This window comes from Phyllopteryx taeniolatus, chromosome 3, assembly GCF_024500385.1.
Source record: "Phyllopteryx taeniolatus isolate TA_2022b chromosome 3, UOR_Ptae_1.2, whole genome shotgun sequence".
Lineage (NCBI taxonomy): Eukaryota > Metazoa > Chordata > Actinopteri > Syngnathiformes > Syngnathidae > Phyllopteryx > Phyllopteryx taeniolatus.
In genome coordinates this window covers 14,851,765-14,870,542 of record NC_084504.1, presented here as the reverse complement: position 1 = coordinate 14,870,542, position 18,778 = coordinate 14,851,765, and the positions used below count along the sequence as shown (strand labels likewise).

The window sequence follows — 18,778 nt, the reverse complement described above, 5'->3', positions numbered from 1 at the left end:
TGTAAATTTGACATGCTACAGAGAAGAGTAATGTTAACAAGCCTGCCAAATTTGAATGAATAAAATAAATCGCTATATATATATATATATATATATATATATATATATATATATAGCGATTTATTTATATATATATATATATATATATATATATATATATATATATAATGGAATGGTTATTGGAGATTATAATCATAAAAATAAGCACACGAGTCAATTTGTTGGTGACACAATGGCACAGACGAACACAGCACCTGACAACAGCGGGACGGTAGGAGGAAACCCAGGTAGTTAGACAGTCGGCACTGCTCCATTCACTCGTATCAAGTTACCCACGAAGCCATGTGGTCTCTGCTGAAAGTTTACAAAACTATCCGTCGTAAAATGCACGGCAAAGTGGTGTTGATGTTCAGCTCGCCATCTGTACACTGATCTGTACACAATATGCATCCTTTTTGTGGCATGATTGAACTTTATTTGAGGGAAACACATACAGTATTTAAAATAAAATATTCGATGAATACCCTCAAGTTGAAAACAAAAAGTTATTAAAAACTGTTCCATTTGTAATTGTAAAGACCACAACTAAAACTAGGATATTACAATACATTTCTAGAAATTATATTTTGCCTCTAAATGTGACAATATAATGAAATAATGCCCCGTTGCTCACTGTGCAGTGGCCTGCAATAACTCAACAAGCAATGGTATGGTTCCCTCTCCTTGCTTGCATGTGTTCCAGGAGTGAGTCTGCTGGTTCCGGCGGGCGCGGTCCCCCAGGGTCGGGTCTACGAGATGTATGTGACGGTGCACAGGAAGGACAGCTCCAGGCAAGTCTTAACTTCATTCGCAGCCGCTTTTTCCAAACTCTTTCTCACATCTTTCATGTGCTTTCGGAGCTGCCGGCTTTTCATCCCAACATCTCTCCACATATATGCTCCATATTTATTGGCATTGTTTTTTACATCTATTGATTGGTTCTGTTGTTCATTCATCGAGGCAAGGTTAACACTTTATTCATTTCAAGTACATATGACCATGTGCAATTCAAGCCTATTGCATTTGTATTCTGCTGCATCCACATCCTTGCTGTATTTGAATCTTTGAAACACCCACATCTATAGATAAGGTTTTTTTTTTGTCTTATTTTATTTTATCTTATTTTCTGATTCTATTTATAGTTCACAAGACTTGGGACTTATTGGGCTAATCTGCGACCTCGTATTTCATGCCATATCTTGTGTAAATTTGACAATTAAATTCCTTGAAGGAATAAATTACTGAACTTTTTTAGGGCATACCTTGACAAGCCAAGACACATGACGTTTTATTTTTTATTTTATTTTTTAATTCAAACTCCAAATATCGATGAGACTTTATTGTCATGACTTTTTCAAAATGTTGAATTAATGAGGTCATTTTGTCATTATTTTCATTTTATTTTATTTTATTTAAACTCCAAATATTATTTGTGGTACACAATCATTTTCTTTTCTGTTTTTCAATATCTTATTATTTTGATTATTAAGATTTTATGTTGATATTTTTTATTTTTGTTTTGTTTTATTTTAACTGAATATTAATTACAATACCCAAGAGGATTTCTTACTTTTGTCATTGTTTCCAATATGTTACAGTTCTAAGTATTAAAATATTATATCTTGTTTTATTTTATCCAAATTACAAAACTTTTCAAATGTTGTTACTTTTTCTGATTGTTTTTATTATTTCATCCAAATTATAAACTTTAATTATGTTGCCGTTTTAAAGACTTTTAAAAATGTTATTTTCATAATTTTGTATGATTTTATTTAATTTGATCCAAATTACAAATAATAATTGCATCACTATTTTAAATAGTTAAAATTGTTACTTTTTTCTATTTTCTTTGCTATTTTTTTAATCTATATTGAAAACATTAATTGCATTGCTGTTTTAAAGACTTTGAAATACTGTTACTTTTTCAAAATTTTTATTATTTATCTTTTCGTAATTTATTCTATTGTTTATTTGATTGGATTTTATGTTGACTTTTTCTTTTTTTGTTTAATCTGATACAGTTTTTACAATCTGAAACACCAAAAAAGAATATTAAAAATGTGTTATTTTTGTAACTTAGCCTATTATAGGGCAGACATTGAAATACTGGTAAACAGTTGTTGCAGTTTCTACAGTAAATTAAGTTAAGAAATATTTTTGTATCATTTTAAATGATTAGTATAAATCAATAATATGAGTTTTGCTTTGCTGATTGATTGGGAAAAATCTCACACTTCAATTGCCTAATTTTGAGGTGTGGGTGTCAATTTAAACAGTCACTTCAGATGTTGTCATTATGTTCATGTTGCTATGAATCCACATTCAGTGCAATGCAATGGTGAAAAGAAAAAAAAAACTTCAGCACCCTGTAAAATAGTATGCAGATACACTGCACCCGATTTATTTTTTTTATTTTTGCATTAATTTCCATGCCAGTGGCTATTCTGGGGATTACTCTTTTTGCTGCGAAATGTCCTATAATCCTCTCCTCAAAAGCCAGCGCATGAGTAACGCTCTGCGGGACATGGGAGAGAAATATTGATATTCCAACTGCGTAGCTGCTGTACATTTGAGCAGTCACTTTGGAAGAGCTCACAAAGTATCTACAAAGTAAAGAAACTCTTTCCCAAAACTTTCTCTTAGTAGCAGTGAGGAAGACGACTGGCTGAATTTGGATGTATGGACACAAAGATGCACTTTCGACCATTTTTCATGCACTTGTTCACAAAGAGGTGCACCTCGCCCAATATTTGCTTGTGAATGACTGACCAATTCAGGGAAGCACCTTTTATACCCAATCATGGCACCCACCTGTTCCCAATTAGCCTGTTCACCTGTGGGACGTTCCAAACAGGTGTTTGATGAGCATTCCTCTCAGTCTTTTTTCCCACCTGTCCCAGCTTTTTTGGAACGTGTTGCAGCCATAAAATTCTAAGTTAATGATTATTTGCTAAAAACAATAAAGTTTATCAGTTTGAACATTAAATATCTCGTCTTTGTAGTGTATTCAATTAAATATGGTTTGAACATGATTTGCAAATCATTGTATTCTGTTTTTATTCATGTTTAACACAACGACCCAACTTCATTGGAATTGGGGTTGTATTTCTCACTATTTTAAAATTGTGTTTGAGTATTTTTCATTTTCGTAATAGTTTTATCTGTGTTGTTTTTAGGTTCTTAATGCATTTAAATGTTTTTTAATGTTTAAACATTTTGTAATATTCTCAATATTTTATAATGTACATTGAAGTATTTTAATATTTATTTTATAAGTAGTTACATACTTTACTACACGGGCACGGGTGATGGTTGTGTCCAAGAAGCGGGAGGAGTCCACAGTGGAAATAGAGGAGTCTGTGAGGGTGAGGTGGGGCCGTGGGGCTGCGACTTTCCTGAAGTCCACGATCATGTCCTTTGTTTTCTGGGTGTTAAGCTCCAGGTTGATGCTGTTGCACGAGGACAGCAACTGCTCCACCTCCCTCCTGTAGGCAGACTCCTCACCAGCTGAGATAAACCTGTTGAGGGTGGTGTCTTCCCCAAAATTGATCAGTTTTACGGACCGATGGCTGGAGGTGCAGCAGTTGGTGTACAGGGAGAAGAACCAGGGGGAAAGCACACAGCCCTGAGGGGATCTGGTGCTGATGATCCGAGTGTCCAAAACTGTCTTCCCCACCCCCACATGCTGCTTCTGGTCCGTCAGGAAGTCTTTGAGCCATCTGCAGATGGAATCAGCACGTTGAGCTGGGAGAGCTTGTCCTGGAGTAGAGCTGGGAGGATGGAGTTGGCAGAGCTGAAGTCGACAAACAGGATCCTGGCGTAGGTTTCCGGGGATTTCAGATGCTTCAGAATGCTGGGCTTTGTCCGGAGAGATGTCAAGTGCTCATGAGGGATTGAAGTGACAGTAGCGGGTGATGAGAATGTGGGCGAAGGCCAGTCGTTCGCGTCTTGGGGGACTTTAGGCTTGCAGTTCTTAATTGCCTAAGTCCTCTCCAAACAGCTCATACTGTATTTAATCACATTGCCTGTTGCCACATCGGAACACAAGGATCGCTGTGTCCTCTTCTGTATATATAGACGTCTCCGTGTGAGAATATTGTGGCACTTTTAAAGGGAATGAGAGAAACCCCTTTTATTGGACAGGATTGAATTCAGCTGTAAACACGCACAGACCTGCGCAGACGTCCCACGCTTGGAGGTATGCCAGTCCAAAAAGTTACCAAAACCGGGCTGACCCCGCCTCCTCGCAGAGGTACACCAGGTGCAGCGCTGGATTACTGTTAGTCATGAAAATAGAGCCTCTTGTGTTGAGGTGTAAATACAACTTTTGCTCGTGCAGTACACAGATGGGAAGGGCCCCATGACTTGGTTTACCTTGGGCCACTAAATGACTACTGTAAAAATGCCCCTGCTGTAGCTGTGAAGTGTCAGGTTAAGTTGATGAAACCGCTGGCCTTTTCTTCTGTATTTAAGCCGGAATACAATTACACATCCGTAATAGCTGAATGGATTAACACATTCACTGCCATTGACAGCTTTAAAAGTCAAATATCTATGTTAACTGGGGAGGCTGGCAGTGAATGAGTTAAGTGGCAGCCTTAGTGTTGTATATGTCAAAGTGACTGCAGTACAGTTTGCCTCCTTGATGGAATGTTAATTTTATAATTTGTTTTCTTCTGTTCATGAGTCATTAATGAGGTCCAGCGGCTGAATCAATAATGCTGCCGAGGATTAGTGCTGCTTCAAGCAGTGTTGGCCCCCCAAAAATATATACCGGTATGTAAAAAAAATAAATGCTGGACCGCATAAAAAGAACTAGATGTGCCTTTAAGCAGCATTTTTTTTTTTTTTTTTTTTTTTAACACCAGCAAGCAGGTGGCAACAGATCAAACGCTCTTTTAGGTTGGTGCATTTTCCCATGACATTGTTTAGAAGGCTAAAAATCACTTCTCACTTGAGTTGTTGTATTTGTAAATATTATTATAACATTAAAAAAACATCAAAATCTCAGTCATTCTAAAATAGCATGTGATAGAAAACTTATAACTTAATGGCGAAATGAAGATTTTTAAACACGAGTTTGGACTTCATGAAGTCATTTCCAGACTATAGTTGAATACAAATGAAGGGAGAAGACTTATTTAGCATTGAGCTTACCACAAGATACAGAGGTTCACACACAGCTGGAGTCCCAAAGACCCAACACATTTTTTTAAATTTTATTTCATTTGATTTTTGGATTTTTGATTGGTAAGTTAATTGTTGTGTTTTACGTGTTCGTTCATAATATTTTTGTATAACTTGCTTAATTTAACTGTCCAACTGTATTTAGTTATTAGTTTGTATTGGATTTGTATTATTATTATAATTTTATTTTTATTATTTGATGTATTGTATTTATTTATTGATTAAAAACATTGTTTTTAATGATTAGCAATCTTAGTTTGTGAGTTATATTAGTTAAACATAATGTAATTAATTTTACTTTTAAAGTATTACATTTGAATCCTGGAGATCCATGGCATTTATTTTAATTTTATTTTTGTATCCATCTATTGTTATGGGTGTATTTTTTAGTTTTTGTCAATATTTTGAATTTATATTGTTATTTTACTTTTAGTATTTTTTATTTTTTATTAATATAATTATTATTATTATTGCTACCATTGCTGCTGTTGTTATTTTATATTACGTAGTATTAGTTAGTATATATGCTCTAATTCATACGCTTTCCTTTTTGTTTTCATTATTTCATTTGAATTTATTTTTGGGTATTTACTACAAAATAATGTTTTTTATGTTTAGCATTATCAGTTAGTTATATGTAATATAGTTAGTGTTATTGTACTTTTTTCTATTACATTTGAATCCTGGGGACCCAATGCATTTATTCTTTTATTTTTTATTTTAGTTTCCTTTTATTGTTATGTATACATTTTGTCATTTTTGAATTTCTTTATTATTATTATTATTATTTCTGTTTAATTTATTTGCAAAAAGTTGCTATTGATTACCCTAAGTACTATTGACTTTTATTTATTTATTGTTGTTGTTTTGTTGAATTTCTTATTGGTATATATATATTTTTTGTTTTACTTTTTATTGTATTATTTCCATCCATCCATCATCAACACCGCTTATCCTGGTTAGGGTCGCGGGTTGCTGACTTCAGGCGGAAGGCGGACTACACTCTGAACTGGTCGCCAGTCAGTCGCAGGGCACAGTATTATTATTTCATTGATGTTTTTTTATTAGGCAGATCTGCGGCTGACTGGTTAGCACATCCGCCTCACAGTTCAGATTTTGAGGGTTCAAATCCAGGCTCTGGCCTTCATGTGTGGAGTTTCCATGTTCTCCCTGTGCCTGCGTGGGTTTTCTCTAGGTACTCAGGGTTCTTCCCACATCCCAAAAACATGCATGGTAGGCTAATTGAAGACTCTAAATTGCCCATAGGTGTGACGCTGTGTGTGGTTGTTTTTCTCTGTCCCCTGCGATTGGCTGGCGACCAGTTCAGGGTATACCCCGACTTTCGCCCAAAGTCAGCTGGGTTGGGCTCCAGCACACACACATGACCCTAGTGAGGACAAACGGTACAGAGAACAGAATGGATTGGTGTTTTTATTATCATCATGATTTTAAAAAAATTATGTTAGTTATCATTAGTTCATACATATTATTTTTTTGATTATTTTCTTTATATCAATGTTTACTTTAACTCTGCATCAGTTTCCAAATGACCGCTTAATAGCAAAATTGTGATTGTTTGACGCGTGCTTATGTCGTTGATCTGCTCCTTTTGACCAACACAGCTCAAGATTAAACGAACAGAGGTTTTTGCGGGTCGCTCCGCACCACTAAACGTACGGCTGTGTGTTTATCTGTCCTGCGCAGACCCCCATTGGAGGACGTGCAGACTGTGCTGAGTCCAGTGGTGAGCTGCGGGCCTCTGGGAGCTCTGCTGACCAGACCGGTCATCCTTACCATCCACCATTGTGCTGACAATGTCCATGAGGACTGGCTCATACAGCTAAAAAACCAACTGGCCATGGGCGAGTGGGAGGTGAGTGTGTGTGCGTCTCTGCTTCTGTGTGTTTATCCAAAAGTCAGTTTTTTTGCAGTGAAATGTGTGTTTACAATGTGTTTACAACACTATGTATTACTCGTGCACTCACTGTAGTTGTCTCGCCGTGCTGCACTATTTGCATATACTGGCCACTCATGCCAGAGTAGCATCTGCTCCATTTGCACACTGATTGAGGAGTATCTGTAACATTTGCACAACCAACATTGTCCCAGATTATCGCACTACTCGTCACTTTAAACCACATACACTCCTTGAAGTCTCAGTGCCCTTTATTGCGATTGCGATATTAGCCATTCGAACTGCTCTAAGTGCTAGAGGACTCTGCATCTTTTTGCACAATTGTTTTTTGTCAATGTCTTTATGTCTCCAAAGTGTTCTGTAAATTGACTGTCTGTTGTACTAGAGCGGCTCCAACTACCGGAGACAAATTCCTTGTGTGTTTTGGACATACTTGGCAAATAAAGATGATTCTGATTCTGATTCTGATTCTGATGAGGGCTCAACATGGATAAGTCGTGAATGATTACATTTCAACACTAGGTAGAGCAACTGCTACCCTATCATGCGTTCATCAAACTGTTCTTTGCATTGTGGTAGGTAGGTAGGTACAGTAAGTAACTGGAGCTGGAGCCTATCCCAGCTATCATCGGGCAGGAGGCGGGGTACACCCTGAACTGGTTGCCAGCCAATCACAGGGCACATACTAACAAACAACCATTCGCACTCACATTCACACCTACGGGCAATTTAGAGTTGTCAATTAACCTACCATGCATGTTTTTGGGATGTGGGAGGAAACCGGAGTGCCCCGGAGAAAACCCACGCAGGCACGGGGAGAACATGCAAACTCCACACAGGCGTGGCCGGGGATTGAACCCCGCTCCTCAGAACTGTGAGGCAGACGCTCTAACCAGTCGCCCACCGTGCCATATTATATTATATTATATTATATTATATTATATTATATTATATTATATTATATTATATTATATTATATTATATTATTTTATATTATATTATATTATATTATATTATATTATCCATCAATTTTCTGAGCGCACCCCTGATTATATACCATTGTATGGTATTATATTATCCATCCATTTTCTGTCCAGCTTATCTTCACTAGGGTCGCGGGCGTGCTGAAGCCTATCCCAGCTATCTTCGGGTGAGCGTGGGGGGGGGGGGGGGTACACCCTGAACTGGTCGCCAGCCAATCGCAGGGCACATACAAACAAACAACCATTTGCACTCACATTCACACCTACGGGCAATTTAGAGTCTTCAGTCAACCTACCACACATGTTTTTGGGATGTGGGAGGAAACCGGAGTACCCGGAGAAAACCCACGCAGGCACAAGGAGAACATGCAAACTCCACACAGGCAAAGCGGGATTTCAACTCGGGTCCTCAGAACTGTGAGGCAGATGTGCTAACCAGTCGTCCACCGTTCCACCTATATTATATTATCCATCCATCCATTTTCTGAGCCGCTTCTCCTCACTAGGGTCGCGGGCGTGCTGGAGCCTATCCCAGCTGTCATCGGGCAGGAGGCGGGGTACACCCTGAACTGGTTGCCAGCCAATCGCAGGGCACATAGGAACAAACAACCATTTGCACTCACAGTCATGCCTACGGGCAATTTAGAGTCTCCAATTCAGGCATGTTTTTGGGATGTGGGAGGAAACCGGAGTGCCCGGAGAAAACCCACGCAGGCACGGGGAGAACATGCAAACTCCACACAGGCGGGGCCGGGGATTGAACTCGGGTCCTCAGAACTGTGAGGCAGATGTGCTAACCAGTCGTCCACCGTTCCACCTATATTATATTATATTACATTATATTATATTACCAGCAGTGGAGCATAACAAAGCCACCTGTGACTATTGTTTCAGCAGGTTAGTAATAAAAGAGAACATCTCCCACCACAGAGCGTACCATCACTGCCAACCTATTTATTCAGCCAACACGTACACACTATATGATATACACCTCGTCTGTAGGGAATGAAACAAACAGAAAAGGAGGCGAGAGTTTTCTTACAGGCGGTAGGAGCCATGAGACTCCTATCAGCTGCGATTTGTTATGCTCCTGCCGTCCTCCTCCTCCCTCATCTTTCTTTTTTGCATCTCTTAGCATGAAGACTCAGCAATCTCAATGTGTGTGTCTATATACTCTGGATGTGTGTGTGTGTGTGTGTGTTATCCCCGCGCTCGTCTTCTGTTTCTTATCACAGCTCCACACAATGTCTCCGCGCAATTAGCCATGCGTAAAACGTCTGTCTCTGCGTGTATGTATCAGAGTGTATGTGCCGCAGCAGGGACGGTGTAAGGAAAATGAAAACTGGAATTTAATCAGCAAATCCATTTGTTTGCAGGAAATTGTTCATTTTCCCCATCCAAAAAAGAACATTAGGATCCATGGAAGTGAAAGAATTAAATTCTGCAGGTGTCAGGCCACAGTTGTGATTAGCGCTAATAACACATTCATTGCATGTTAGGTCCCCCTGCCTCTTATATTGATTGGGCCTTATCTCAAGGAGAGCGGCATAGACTGTTTCATTACTGAATACAGTGGTAGCTTGACTCATAAGAGCCCCAATTTAAGAGTTTTTTCAGCTACAAATTGTCACTTTGTCAGTTTTTGTTTTGCCTAATCAAAGCATAGTCAGGATAGGATTGATACGCCCTCTGCTGACTACTGTGTGTGTGTGGGGGGGGGGGCTTGACACTACTGTCCTGTATAAAACTCAAATCCAATGTCACAATGGAAATGTTTTCTTTTTCTTAAAATTTTTAATTTCGACCTCTTTTTCATTGTCGTCCCTCTCATCCAATCAGCGAGTGAGTCTTATCTCCCTCACCAGTGCCTAACTTTTCCGGTAGCTTCATTCTGTTGTGTTTTTTCATTTGCTGTTGTGTTTAGTTACTTGTTGTTGTGTTTAGTTATTTGCTGTTGACCAGTTCAGGGTGTACCCCACCTCTTGCCCAAGGATAGCTAGGATAGGCTCCAGCACGTCCGCGACCCTCGTGAGGATAAGCGGTACAGAAAATGGATGGATGTCCTTTCCTGTATTTTCTTGTTTATTTTCCTCTCTGTACTCTCCTTTTTTCTTTTGTGTCACTCTTTAAAGCCTTGTTGTGTCTGACTGAAATTTTCAATAACTATCCATCATAAGACACAGAACCACAGTGGCTGTATACAAAAAAACTGCACTGTTGCACCAAAAAACTGTTCTGGCATAAAAGGAATACAGAGCCTCCATTCTGCATGACCTAGAAATCGAGCAGGACAGGTTAAAAAAAAGATAGGATTGATAGGTAGAAAGATAGATAAGATAGATAGGCAACACTACTGCTGCGTATTGTTAGCCTAACATACCGGCTCCACAGTAACATGAGTGTATGTGTGTCCAATAGGATGTAGTGGTGGTGGGCGAGGAGAACTTCATCACCCCCTGCTACGTGCAGATGGACTCTGAGGCCTGTCACATCCTCACGGAGACTCTGGGCACGTACTGTCTGGTGGGCCAGTCGGTGGGCAAGGCGGCCGCAAAGAGGTTGAAGCTGGCTGTCTTTGGCCCTGTTTCCTGCACCACGCTGGACTACCACATCAGGGTGTACTGTCTGGATGACACGCAGGATGCACTCAAGGTAAGTTGTGTACATACTGGACAAAAAACTGTTTATAATGTTTAGATTTAGTATATTATACAGTAATTACACGCCATATCGCAGTTCATTTATTGCAAATTCAGTGCATCCATTTTTTTAAAGGTTAGTGTTGTGCAGTTACTCACCTGCACATCTCTGATACAGTCAGGTTCATAGGCTAAATGAATGACGCACAGAAGGTCAGTTGGGCTCTCGTTCTTGTTCTTAACAGAAAAAGAAGCCTTGCTCAGGACAGTATATGCAACTAATACATTTGGTAAATCACCAAATTGATTGGCTGGTTATATGTAGCCAGCTCGATTAATAATTCTGATTGGCTTTTTTTGTAGCATAAAGATTGGGTGAGTGTTGTTTTTTTACGTGTTGCCACATTTTCTGAGCCGCTTCTCCTCACTAGGGTCGCGGGCATGCTGGAGCCTATCCCAGCTATCATCGGGCAGGAGGCGGGGTGCACCCTGAACTGGTTGCCAGCCAATCACAGGGCACATATAAACAAACAACCATTCGCACTCACATTCACACTTGTGTAGAGTTGTCAATTAACCTACCATGCATGTTTTTCGGATGTGGGAGGAAACCGGAGTGCCTGGAGAAAACCCACCCAGGCACGGGGAGAACATGGAAACTCCACACAGGCGGGGCCGGTGATTGAACCCCGGTCCCCAGAACTGTGAGGCAGACGCTCTAACCAGTCCCCCACCGTGCCGCTGCCACATATTTCCACACAGTAAATCATATATGGCAGTAACAATGGACCGTAAAATGTGGATAATGACTTCTTACTTAAGACCTTCTTAGTTTACGGAAGAATAGCTATGGTTTTTGACATCTTGGCCTTAACGTCTACGTAAGATTTACAACATAGTTGTTACATTGTTACTCCAAGGAATTTATTTTTATACGCTCTTTCTGTCTTTTTGTAATTGATCATGATATTTGTCTGTTTTTATCCATCCATCCATCCATTTTCTGAGCTGCTTCTCCTCACTAGGGTCGCGGGCGTGCTGGAGCCTATCCCAGCTATCATCGGGCAGGAGGCGGGGTACACCCTGAACTGGTTGCCAGCCAATTGCAGGGCACATAGGAACAAACAACCATTCACACTCACAGTCATGCCTACGGGCAATTTAGAGTCTCCAATTCATGCATGTTTTTGGTTTCCTAGTTTCCTAGTTTCGTTTCCTAGTTTCGTTTCCTCCTTTCCTAGTTTCCTTGTTTCCTCGTTTCCTAGTTTCCTTGTTTCCTTGTTTCCTCGTTTCCTAGTTTCGTTTCCTCGTTTCCTTGTTTCGTTTCCTTGTTTCCTCCTTTCCTAGTTTCCTTGTTTCCTCGTTTCCTAGTTTCATTTCCTTGTTTCCTAGTTTCGTTTCCTAGTTCCCTCGTTTCCTTGCTTCCTTGTTTCCTCGTTTCCTTGTTTCCTAGTCTCGTTTCCTAGTTCCCTCGTTTCCTTGCTTCCTTGTTTCCTCGTTTCCTTGTTTCCTAGTCTCGTTTCCTAGTTTCGTTTCCTTGTTTCCTCGTTTCCTTGTTTCCTAGTTTCGTTTCCTAGTTTCCTTGTTTCCTCGTTTCGTTTCCTTGTTTCCTCGTTTCCTTGATTCCTCGTTTCCTTGTTTCCTAGTTTCGTTTCCTTGCTTCCTTGTATCCTCGTTTCCTTGTTTCCTAGTTTCGTTTCCTTGCTTCCTTGTTTCGTAGTTTCGTTTCCTTGTTTCCTCGTTTCGTTTCCTTGTTTCCTTGTTCCCTCATTTCCTTGTTTCCTCGTTTCCTTGTTTCCTAGTTTCGTTTCCTCGTTTCCTAGTTTCGTTTCCTCGTTTCCTAGTTTCCTTGTTTCCTAGTTTCCTCGTTTCCTTGTTTCCTCGTTTCCTAGTTTCCTCGTTTCCTTGTTTCCTAGTCTCGTTTCCTAGTTTCGTTTCCTTGTTTCCTCGTTTCCTTGTTTCCTAGTTTCGTTTCCTAGTTTCCTTGTTTCCTCGTTTCGTTTCCTTGTTTCCTCGTTTCCTTGATTCCTTGTTTCCTTGTTTCCTCATTTACTTGTTTCCTAGTTTCGTTTCCTTGCTTCCTAGTTTCCTTGTTTCCTAGTTTCGTTTCCTTGTTTCCTTGTTTCCTAGTTTCGTTTCCTCGTTTCCTTGTTTCGTTTCCTTGTTTCCTCGTTTCCTAGTTTCGTTTCCTTGTTTCCTCGTTTCCTTTATTTTTTAAAAATATTTTTTATATTTTATATATTTTCATATATTATTTTACTTCTCAGATATGAGTTTCATTTCGTTGTTTCCTCGTTTCATTGTTTCCTAGTTTCCTCGTTTCCTTTTTTATTTTTTAAAATATTTTTTATATTTTATATATTTTCAGATATTTTACTTCTCAGATATTGTTTCGTTTCCTCATTTCCTCGTTTCCTCGTTTCCTAGTTTCCTTGTTTCCTAGTTTCCTAGTTTCCTTTATTTTTTTCAATATTTTTTATATTTTATATATTTTTATATATTATTTTACTTCTCAGATATGAGTTGTTTCGTTTCCTAGTTTCCTCATTTCGTTGTTTCCTCGTTTCATTGTTTCCTAGTTTCCTTTTTTATTTTTTAAAATATTTTTTATTTTATATTTATATATTTTTATATTTTTTTACTTCAAATATTAGTTGTTTCGTTTCCTAGTTTCCTTGTTTCCTAGTTTTCTCGCTTCCTAGTTTCCTCGTTTCCTAGTTTCGTTTCCTTGTTTCCTCGTTTCCTTGTTTCCTAGTTTCGTTTCCTTCTTTCCGAGTTTTGTTTGCTTGTTTCCTCATGTCCTTGTTTCCTAGCTTCCTTGTTTCCGAGTTTCGTTTTTAATTTTTTTTATTTTTATCTTTTAGATATTTGTATATATTTTTTTACTTCTCAGATATTAGTTGTTTCGTTTCCTTGTTTCCTCGTTTCCTAGTTTCTTTTCTTCCTTTCCTTGTTTCCTAGTTTCGTTTCCTTGTTTCCTCGTTTCCTTGTTTCGTTTCCTTGTTTCCTCGTTTCCTAGTTTCCTTGTTTCCTAGTTTCCTCGTTTCCTTGTTTCCTCGTTTCCTCGTTTCCTTGTTTCCTCGTTTCCTAGTTTCCTTGTTTCCTCGTTTCCTCGTTTCCTTTTTTCCTCCTTTCCTAGTTTCGTTTCCTTGTTTCCTAGTTTCGTTTCCTTGTTTCCTAGTTTCGTTTCCTTGTTTCCTTGTTCCCTCATTTCCTTGTTTCCTAGTTTCCTCGTTTCCTTGCTTCCTTGTTTCCTCGTTTCCTTGTTTCCTAGTTTCGTTTCCTAGTTTCGTTTCCTCCTTTCCTAGTTTCCTTGTTTCCTCGTTTCCTAGTTTCCTTGTTTCCTTGTTTCCTCGTTTCCTAGTTTCGTTTCCTCGTTTCCTTGTTTCGTTTCCTTGTTTCCTCCTTTCCTAGTTTCCTTGTTTCCTCGTTTCCTAGTTTCATTTCCTTGTTTCCTAGTTTCGTTTCCTAGTTCCCTCGTTTCCTTGCTTCCTTGTTTCCTCGTTTCCTTGTTTCCTAGTCTCGTTTCCTAGTTCCCTCGTTTCCTTGCTTCCTTGTTTCCTCGTTTCCTTGTTTCCTAGTTTCGTTTCCTTGTTTCCTAGTTTCGTTTCCTCGTTTCCTAGCTTCCTTGTTTCCTAGTTTCGTTTCCTTGTTTCCTAGTTTCGTTTCCTTGTTTCCTCGTTTCCTTGTTTCCTTGTTTCCTCGTTTCGTTTCCTCGTTTCCTCGTTTTGTTTTTTATTTGTTTTATTTTTATCTTTTATATATTTTTTTACTTCTCAGATATTAGTTGTTTCGTTTCCTTGTTTCCTCGTTTCGTTTCCTAGTTCCCTCGTTTCCTAGTTTCGTTTCCTTGTTTCCTCGTTTCCTTGTTTCCTAGTTTCGTTTCCTAGTTTCCTAGTTTCCTTGTTTCCTCGTTTCGTTTCCTTGTTTCCTCGTTTCCTTGATTCCTCGTTTCCTAGTTTCCTTGTTTCCTAGTTTCGTTTCCTTGCTTCCTTGTTTCCTCGTTTCCTTGTTTCCTAGTTTCGTTTCCTTGCTTCCTTGTTTCGTAGTTTCGTTTCCTTGTTTCCTCGTTTCGTTTCCTTGTTTCCTTGTTCCCTCATTTCCTTGTTTCCTCGTTTCCTTGTTTCCTAGTTTCGTTTCCTCGTTTCCTAGTTTCCTTGTTTCCTAGTTTCCTCGTTTCCTTGTTTCCTCGTTTCCTAGTTTCCTCGTTTCCTTGTTTCCTAGTCTCGTTTCCTAGTTTCGTTTCCTTGTTTCCTCGTTTCCTTGTTTCCTAGTTTCGTTTCCTAGTTTCCTTGTTTCCTCGTTTCGTTTCCTTGTTTCCTCGTTTCCTTGATTCCTTGTTTCCTTGTTTCCTCATTTACTTGTTTCCTAGTTTCGTTTCCTTGCTTCCTAGTTTCCTTGTTTCCTAGTTTCGTTTCCTTGTTTCCTCGTTTCCTAGTTTCGTTTCCTCGTTTCCTTGTTTCGTTTCCTAGTTTCGTTTCCTTGTTTCCTCCTTTCCTTGTTTCCTCGTTTCCTAGTTTCATTTCCTTGTTTCCTAGTTTCGTTTCCTAGTTCCCTCGTTTCCTTGCTTCCTTGTTTCCTCGTTTCCTTGTTTCCTAGTTTCGTTTCCTCGTTTCCTAGTTTCGTTTCCTTGTTTCCTAGTTTCGTTTCCTAGTTTCGTTTCCTTGTTTCCTAGTTTCGTTTCCTCGTTTCCTAGCTTCCTTGTTTCCTAGTTTCGTTTCCTTGTTTCCTAGTTTCGTTTCCTTGTTTCCTAGTTTCGTTTCCTAGTTTCGTTTCCTTGTTTCCTAGTTTCGTTTCCTTGTTTCCTCGTTTCCTAGTTTCGTTTCCTTGTTTCCTCGTTTCCTAGTTTCGTTTCCTAGTTCCCTCGTTTCCTAGTTTCGTTTCCTCGTTTCCTAGTTTCGTTTCCTTGTTTCCTAGTTTCGTTTCCTCGTTTCCTTGTTTCCTCGTTTCCTAGTTTCGTTTCCTTGTTTCCTTGTTTCCTAGTTTCGTTTCCTAGTTCCCTCGTTTCCTAGTTTCGTTTCCTCGTTTCCTAGTTTCGTTTCCTAGTTTCGTTTCCTTGTTTCCTCGTTTCCTTGTTTCCTAGTTTCGTTTCCTAGTTTCGTTTCCTCGTTTCCTAGTTTCGTTTCCTTGTTTCCTCGTTTCCTAGTTTCGTTTCCTAGTTCCCTCGTTTCCTAGTTTCGTTTCCTCGTTTCCTAGTTTCGTTTCCTTGTTTCCTAGTTTCGTTTCCTCGTTTCCTTGTTTCCTTGTTTCCTAGTTTCGTTTCCTAGTTTCGTTTCCTCGTTTCCTAGTTTCGTTTCCTTGTTTCCTCGTTTCCTAGTTTCGTTTCCTAGTTCCCTCGTTTCCTAGTTTCGTTTCCTCGTTTCCTAGTTTCGTTTCCTCGTTTCCTTGTTTCCTCGTTTCCTAGTTTCGTTTCCTAGTTTCGTTTCCTCGTTTCCTAGTTTCGTTTCCTTGTTTCCTCGTTTCCTAGTTTCGTTTCCTAGTTCCCTCGTTTCCTCGTTTCCTTGTTTCCTTGTTTCCTAGTTTCGTTTCCTAGTTTCGTTTCCTCGTTTCCTAGTTTCGTTTCCTTGTTTCCTCGTTTCCTAGTTTCGTTTCCTAGTTCCCTCGTTTCCTAGTTTCGTTTCCTCGTTTCCTAGTTTCGTTTCCTCGTTTCCTTGTTTCCTCGTTTCCTAGTTTCGTTTCCTAGTTTCGTTTCCTTGTTTCCTAGTTTCGTTTCCTCGTTTCCTTGTTTCCTTGTTTCCTTGTTTCCTCGTTTCGTTTCCTCGTTTTGTTTTTTATTTGTTTTATTTTTATCTTTTATATATTTTTTTACTTCTCAGATATTAGTTGTTTCGTTTCCTTGTTTCCTCGTTTCGTTTCCTAGTTCCCTCGTTTCCTAGTTTCGTTTCCTTGTTTCCTCGTTTCCTTGTTTCCTAGTTTCGTTTCCTTGTTTCGTTTCCTAGTTTCGTTTCCTAGTTCCCTCGTTTCCTAGTTTCGTTTCCTCGTTTCCTAGTTTCGTTTCCTTGTTTCCTAGTTTCGTTTCCTCGTTTCCTTGTTTCCTCGTTTCCTAGTTTCGTTTCCTTGTTTCCTTGTTTCCTAGTTTCGTTTCCTAGTTCCCTCGTTTCCTAGTTTCGTTTCCTCGTTTCCTAGTTTCGTTTCCTAGTTTCGTTTCCTTGTTTCCTCGTTTCCTTGTTTCCTAGTTTCGTTTCCTAGTTTCGTTTCCTCGTTTCCTAGTTTCGTTTCCTTGTTTCCTCGTTTCCTAGTTTCGTTTCCTAGTTCCCTCGTTTCCTAGTTTCGTTTCCTCGTTTCCTAGTTTCGTTTCCTTGTTTCCTAGTTTCGTTTCCTCGTTTCCTTGTTTCCTTGTTTCCTAGTTTCGTTTCCTAGTTTCGTTTCCTCGTTTCCTAGTTTCGTTTCCTTGTTTCCTCGTTTCCTAGTTTCGTTTCCTAGTTCCCTCGTTTCCTAGTTTCGTTTCCTCGTTTCCTAGTTTCGTTTCCTCGTTTCCTTGTTTCCTCGTTTCCTAGTTTCGTTTCCTAGTTTCGTTTCCTCGTTTCCTAGTTTCGTTTCCTTGTTTCCTCGTTTCCTAGTTTCGTTTCCTAGTTCCCTCGTTTCCTAGTTTCGTTTCCTCGTTTCCTAGTTTCGTTTCCTCGTTTCCTTGTTTCCTCGTTTCCTAGTTTCGTTTCCTCGTTTCCTAGTTTCGTTTCCTTGTTTCCTTGTTTCCTAGTTTCGTTTCCTTGTTTCCTCGTTTCCTAGTTTCGTTTCCTTGTTTCCTCGTTTCCTAGTTTCGTTTCCTAGTTCCCTCGTTTCCTAGTTTCGTTTCCTCGTTTCCTAGTTTCGTTTCCTCGTTTCCTTGTTTCCTCGTTTCCTAGTTTCGTTTCCTAGTTTCGTTTCCTCGTTTCCTAGTTTCGTTTCCTTGTTTCCTTGTTTCCTAGTTTCGTTTCCTTGTTTCCTCGTTTCCTAGTTTCGTTTCCTTGTTTCCTCGTTTCCTTGTTTCCTCCTTTCCTAGTTTCCTTGTTTCCTCGTTTCCTAGTTTCATTTCCTTGTTTCCTAGTTTCGTTTCCTAGTTCCCTCGTTTCCTTGCTTCCTTGTTTCCTAGTTTCGTTTCCTCGTTTCCTAGTTTCGTTTCCTTGTTTCCTTGTTTCCTAGTTTCGTTTCCTTGTTTCCTAGTTTCGTTTCCTCGTTTCCTAGCTTCCTTGTTTCCTCGTTTCCTAGTTTCGTTTCCTTGTTTCCTTGTTTCCTAGTTTCGTTTCCTTGTTTCCTCGTTTCCTTGTTTCCTCGTTCCTAGTTTCCTAGTTTCGTTTCCTTGTTTCCTAGTTCCCTCATTTAATGTTTCCTAATATAGTTTCGTTTCCTTGTTTCCTCGTTTCCTTGTTTCCTCGTTTCGTTTCCTCGTTTTTTTTATTTTTTTTTTTTATTTTTATCTTTTATATATTTTTATATATTTTTTTACTTCTCAGATATTAGTTGTTTCGTTTCCTAGTTTTATAAAAAATATCTAAAAAATAAAAATATTTAAAAAAATAAACAACAAAACTAGGAAACGAGGAAACAAGGAAACGAAACGAGAAAACTAAAAAATACAAATAGTAAAAAAACAAAAACGAAACTAGGAAACGAGGAAATGAAACTAGGAAACAAGGAAACAAAACTAGGAAACGAGGAAACAAGGAAACGAGGAAACGAGGAAACTAGGAAACGAGGAAACTAGGAAACGAAACTAGGAAACAAGGAAACGAGGAAACAAGGAAACGAAACTAGGAAACAAGGAAACGAAACTAGGAAACAAGGAAACGAAACTAGGAAACGAGGAAACAAGGAAACGAAACGAAGAAACAAGGAAACGAAACTAGGAAACGAGGAAACGAAACTAGGAAACGAAACTAGGAAACAAGGAAACGAGGAAACAAGGAAACGAAACTAGGAAACGAAACTAGGAAACGAGGAAACGAAACTAGGAAACGAGGGAACTAGGAAACGAAACTAGGAAACAAGGAAACAAGGAAACGAAACTAGGAAACGAGGAAACAAGGAAACGAGGAAAC

The 18,778-nt window shown here is 39.2% G+C and overlaps 1 protein-coding gene across 4 annotated transcripts in view; it reads left to right on the top strand.

Moving 5' to 3' along the window:
* The window catches only part of LOC133474948 (netrin receptor UNC5C-like), a 298,998-nt gene that overhangs the window by 252,348 nt on the left and 27,872 nt on the right, over window positions 1–18,778 (top strand). For all 4 annotated transcript variants that reach the window (XM_061767144.1, XM_061767142.1, XM_061767143.1 and 1 more), the window contains 3 exons: window positions 743–830; window positions 6,931–7,099; window positions 10,543–10,776. In XM_061767144.1, the coding sequence (XP_061623128.1) occupies window positions 743–830; window positions 6,931–7,099; window positions 10,543–10,776 (491 nt within the window). The remainder of the gene's footprint in view (window positions 1–742; window positions 831–6,930; window positions 7,100–10,542; window positions 10,777–18,778) is intronic.